We start from the raw sequence: 6,063 nt of genomic DNA, 5'->3' as shown, positions 1-6,063 counted from the left end.
ACTAAATGTAGAATATAAATGTCTTAACATAAAACAAAATGGAGACACAGTGTTTCCAATCATAGAAAAAGAAGTAAAAATCTAATGTAATCTATACAGAGAGCATTATTGTTTATGATGCAATTTTAAATAAACCACCCTTGTAAATTTGGTTGAAATTGGGTAGTAGCATTAGTTTTTCTTTTTTTCCATTATCCCTTTACTATATGTATATTACAGACTTATTTTGTTTAAAAAATATAAAATATTAATTTGGAAACCTCACATAGAAAATGTATTAAGCCTTAGATTGAAAAATATTCTAGACATGGAGCCATAAAAATGAGAATAAGGCATTTCTCTGAGTTGACTAAATGTCACTCTGTTCATATTCTGGGCAGGACCTAAAAATTCACTTTAAATTCAGCATTTGAAATATGTCTGTGACTATGAGTTTGTGTATATGAATATATGTGAGTGTGTGTGTGTGTGAGTGTGTGTGTGTGTGAGAGAGAGAGAGAGAGAGAGAGGGACAAACTCTAGAGCAGAACATTTCATACTTTGCACAACTTTTATCCTGAGTTCAATTTTTTCTCCTTGGTCAGAGACTATGTTAAGTCCTTTACATTTGTATTTCTAGTGAAATCTCTACCCACCACTAATTGGGTCATAAGTTTGCTTCATCTCAAATCACTGCATTTGAAGTGCATAGAGTCATTGCATCAGTGCTGTGATCCTATCTCCTGTGAGTAGACTCTGTTTCTCTAGCTGGTTTTCATAGGACTCCGTCGAATACTATGATTACAACTACTACATCAAACACACATTGGGAGAAAAGGATGTTAGATTTTAAACAGTGAATATCAAATCATTCATTTAAAGAAGTAAAATAGCACATTGAGAAGAAGCACCCCGTTTGTTCCTCAATTTCATGTTCTAATGTTAAGATTGATCAAAAATTTATTTATTTTTTTTTAGAGACAGAGTCTCACTTTGTTGCCCTCGGTAGAGTACCATGGTGGTATCATAGCTCACAGCAACCTCCTGCTCTTGGGCTTAGATGATTCTCTTTCCTCAGCCTCCCAAGTAGCTGGGACTACAGGTGCCCACCACAGCGCCCAGCTATTTTTCTGTTGCAGTTTGACCTGGGCCATGTTCGAACCAGCCACTCACAGTATATGGGGCTGGCACCCCTACTCACTGAGCCACAGGCAGTGGCTGATCACAAATTTCTTTGTACTGATTTCTGCTTCTTTGGATCTTCTTAGAAATGGCTGCTAATCCTTCAGGGAAGTCAGGAGAAAGACAATGGAACATCTTGTTGTAGATGCTTATTGTCACTGCCATAATCTTTACAGTGAATAGTCTCCAACTAGATTTTTCCTCGGGGAGCTGTGTGGGAAGAAATTACAAGGCAGGAAATCTGACCAAAACACTAATTAGTAAGTGCGATTAAACTCTCACCAGGAGGCGAGATTCCTTAAGATGTAGTCAAAACAAATAGGGAAGATGTAGGTGATATTCAATAACACAATTAAAAACCAACGTAAGAAAAAATATATATAAATAAATAAACTGTCCTTTGGACCACAAACAAACAAACAAACAAAAGAACAATGTAAGACTGTGGTGCAAGTGAAACAGATCTTCAAAACTATCTTCACTGGATTATTCTCCTAGAACACGCATTTCTCTTCAAGCCTCTGGTTCTGAGATTTCCTCCTCTCTTACACTTTAACTGCTGCAGTATCTGCAAAGAGGCCTGCTTTAGTTTGCTATTTCCTAGAATTAGGATGAATGAGTGACTCCAGAGATAGATGGCAGAGATTGTCATCCCCAAAATTAACAGTTTGTTTTCTGGCAGAGTAGAATATGATATTTCTATGGCAAAGCCTATAAAATACAAGATGAAGAGAATGATGAAAGATATCAGCACTTTCATTGCCTTCACATGAGCGTCGGTGTTGGGGTCTCTGAATCCTGTGCCATTCAGTTGCATCTTCCTATTGTGTCTCCAAAGGGAAATGATTAACAGGAAACATGTAATTAAGGATAGTGTAAAGAAGAAGATGATTACCAGATTTAGTGAAAACTGTTGAATAAAGAATTCATTTTTATTCATGTTGAATCGCCAGGTTGTGTTTCTGTTCTTCATTTTATTATCATTAAAAGCTTTCATGACTTGTGGAATAGTAGCTAACCATGAAATAAATAAAGATCCCATCAGAAGAGGAAGAATTCTCCCAATTCTCATTTTCAACCAGAGGAATATGTAGTGGGAAAAATTTGCTATCTTCAGAAAATAGAAGATATTGAGGCTGGTGGCAAACCAGACAGTTGATTGATTGGTAAGTACCCACATGTAGCAAATATATTCCTTTAGCTTTTCAGAGTAATATGTATCTGGAGGGAATACCCATATTAATCCATCTATTATTATTATCCATATCAGACAAATTCTAGAAATTGCTAATCCAGTGAGAATAAACCCAAGCAGAGAGAATTTATTCTTAATACAGTCTATGCAATACACAAGTACAATAAACCCGTTCCCTAAAACTCCCAGGATGGACTCAATAATTGCAACAAAAAGGAAGATGCCTTCCACTATACTTAGCATATCTGCTAATCCTTAGTTTAGATTCTGTTACATCTATTTTAGATTACCTGCTTCAGACAAGGAATACATTGCTTGTTCAATGGAAGAGTGATTTTCTTTTCTTCTGTTATATGAAGTCTTAAAAGTGCCTAGGCATGCCTTGTGATAGAATCAGAAAATTCTTCTTGGACACCCCTCCACTTACATCTACAAAATATAGCAAGTTTAGAAAATGTGAATGCCTGAATGCCTGCTGACAATTTGTTAAGATGCAAATGAAAGTATCTGTTTCATGAATTTTACTTGTCTTCCTGAGAATGTTTTACATTCATTTATACTGAATGGATGTCAAACAAGTTCGAACAGGATACAAAACACCACAGAAATAAAAACTAGACTTCATATTTTTCAAACTCAACTCATCTTCATATATATTGTTTACAATCAGAGTTTGCATACATAAATGCAAAGGACCAGATAGCAGTAGTAAATAATCTTAGCCATTGTACAACCCTACTGGGAATATATAATTTAATTTTTCTTTAAAATTTAAGTGCAACTCTGGGTATGGTAAGTTTCACAAATATTATCCCATAATATTGTTACTGGGGTCTTATACTCAAAGTTATTGCATCCACAAATATAGAAGTTTATATTGACCCCTATTGACATGAAAGGCTCTTAGGAATAGTCTTTTTTTTTTTTTTACATATTTTACTTGAATGACACCCATTCATTTATGCATCTTGAAGTATTTACTACCTGTCTACACGTACCAAGATCTCATCAACTCATTGAGAGAATATAGTACTAGATAAAATATCAAATCTACTCTAATTTATGGGGTTTACAGAGTAAAGGAGGAAGCAGGAAACAACCAGGTAAACCGTATATTGATCCAAAAATCCAAAGGGAAATCTAACATTTAGTGATCCTTGATTATGTTCCTCGCATTATGTTACATACTTTAGGGTCATTTTTACACTGTATTTTATGGTCATTTCTCCCATTTTAACTTCACAAAAGACTGAAAGCCTTTAAGATATGTACTTTATTTAAAAAAAAAAAAAAGTTACCTGATGACTCCATACTGAACCTCAGAGTCAAAGCTTTCTATGATAGACATACTTTTATCTGACAACGTGAATGTTAATTTTTTTGAATTATTATTATTGCTCAATATTTCATTGCAACAATTATCTGATTTCTTTTCCCAATGTATTTATCTTCATTCGTTCTTTATGAGGTTTTTTGTTTCCAGTCTTTATTTTAAACATTGTTATTGTTATTAAATTTAAGCCTCTTTAATTTTGTGAAGGCAAAAAGTGGAAACCAAATAGACACATGTACATGTATAGAGAAAATTAAAAAAAAGAAAGAAAGAAAACAAATGCTGTAATATATGTACTGGTCTCATGCAGGAAATGTAATGCTGCTCAAATGTTAGTCTCTGCCTATATAAGTGAAACCTTGACTTCTCCATTTTGGAAGGCTCACCCCATTCATTTGGAATTGGTACTTTTTGGCTGGCCATTCTCAAGCTTTGTGCTCAAATAAACTCTCTATATTTAATCATAAAAAATTAAATAAATAAGCTTTATAAAAGAGCTTCTTCCCATTTAGGCTGAAATGACTCCCATCAAAAAAAAAATTACAATGAGTGAGATCACTGGGAAATATTATCAAGCATGGGCACAGACTGAATTATAGTCAGCAAAACAAAACAAACACACCAAAGAAAGACAAGCAGCAAATTCAGAATTCAAATAGTCTGTACATACTGGTATAAACAGGAAAAAAATCCATAGATGTTTTAATTATGTATATGATGTTTATTTATTTATTTTATTTATTTTTTATTATTAAATCATAGCTGTGTACATTAATGCAATCATGGGGCACCATACACTGGTTTTATAGACCATTTGACATATTTTCATCACACTGGTTAATATAGCCTCCCTGGCATTTTCTTAGTTATTGTGTTAAGACGTTTATATTCTACATTTAGTAAGTTGCACATGTACCCTTGTAAGAAGCACCATGGGTATAATCCCACCAATTACCCTCCCTCCGCACATCCTCCCCTCTCCATGCTCTCCCTCTCCCCCTTCCCCATATTCTTAGGTTATAACTGGGTTATAGCTTTCATATGAAAGCCATAAATTATTTTCATAGTAGGGCTGAGTACATTGGATACTTTTTCTTCCATTCTTGAGATACTTTACTAAGAAGAATGTGTTCCAGCTCCATCCATGTGAACATGAAAGAGGTAAGGTCTCCATCTTTCTTTAAGGCTGCATAATATTCCATGGTGTACTTATACCACAATTTATTAATATATTTGTGGATCGATGGGCACTTGGGCTTTTTCCATGACTTAGCAATTATGAATTGGGCTGCAATAAACATTCTGGTACAAATATCTTTGTTATAATGTGATTTTTGGTCTTCTGGGTATATACTAGTAGAGAAATTATAGGATTGAATGGCAGGTCTATTTTTAGATCTCTAAGTGTATATGATGTTTAAAAAATCAGGATTCAATATCAGAAAAGAGCAGCAACAGGAGACTTTCAGAAAAAAAGTGGAATCATTTGGGGACAAACTTTCTAGAAATCAAGAATAGAATTATATTAAATAGAAATGGACAAATTACTTCAGGTAGAAAACTAATATTGACAGCCAAGATTTTAAAACTCCAACAATATACTATTTACGTGAAATACAGCTCAATATAAACACATGGAAAGCTTAAAATTAACATGATACAAAAATAGATGGTGGAAACATTATCTGAAAGTAATCAAGTATGGTTATAATAATACTATGTAAAGTAGGCTTTAAAATAAAAATCAATATTGTAGATCAAAGGGGGATTTTGCTTAATAATGATAAAATGCTCAATTTAGCAAGGAGATTGAATAATTCTAAAATTTATGCATGACGTAATCTAGAAAACATTTACAGAACTAAAAGAAAAAGAACTTGATAGTGGATCACCAAGCGCACCATATAGAAAGTAATTTTTTTCTAGCAAGCTTTTAGGGGAAATGAATGTACCTGGTCACATCTTAGGCTTTCTGGTGAAACTCACACCACTGGGCAGGTTAGATAAGCATCATTATGGGGTGTTATTCATACTGTGGACATTACCTTAACCTGGCTACAAAACATCTTAGTATGTGACATAAGTCAAGAATGGTAGTTTTGCTTCAAGATGTGTTCCTCTTGCCGTAATACTGACTGTTACTGTATACTCCCCTCCAAAGTATAAACATTGTGTGTGTGTGTGTCCACAAGAAATTCAGCTAAATCACCTGCAGGGTGTTACCTTCTCCTCTGAGTCTTGTCACAAGTTCAAGTCTCATCTGAGTTTGTGCATACTCACAATTCTTGTTCCCAGTGGGCTAGACACATAATTAAGCCTCTAAGAACAGCCCAGTTATCAGTACAAATACCAGGGGCCAGGGCTCATGCATAAT

General features: G+C 34.3%; 1 protein-coding gene across 1 annotated transcript; it reads right to left on the bottom strand.

Moving 5' to 3' along the window:
- Nucleotides 1-1,639: 1,639 nt before the first annotated feature.
- LOC128561938 (taste receptor type 2 member 10-like) lies at nucleotides 1,640-2,599 on the bottom strand. Its single transcript, XM_053556594.1, has one exon. It carries the CDS (start codon nucleotides 2,597-2,599, stop codon nucleotides 1,640-1,642), a length of 960 nt encoding a protein of 319 aa, XP_053412569.1.
- Between the last annotated feature and the right edge of the window lie 3,464 nt (nucleotides 2,600-6,063).

The sequence above is a fragment of the Nycticebus coucang genome, chromosome 12, assembly GCF_027406575.1.
Source record: "Nycticebus coucang isolate mNycCou1 chromosome 12, mNycCou1.pri, whole genome shotgun sequence".
In the NCBI taxonomy this organism is placed as follows: domain Eukaryota; kingdom Metazoa; phylum Chordata; class Mammalia; order Primates; family Lorisidae; genus Nycticebus; species Nycticebus coucang.
This window is presented reverse-complemented; position numbering and strand designations above follow the sequence as displayed.

Coding starts and splice junctions, on each gene's coding strand:
- LOC128561938 (XM_053556594.1), bottom strand. CDS start 2,599: ATGCTAAGTATAGTGGAAGGCATCTTCCTTTTTGTTGCAATTATTGAG.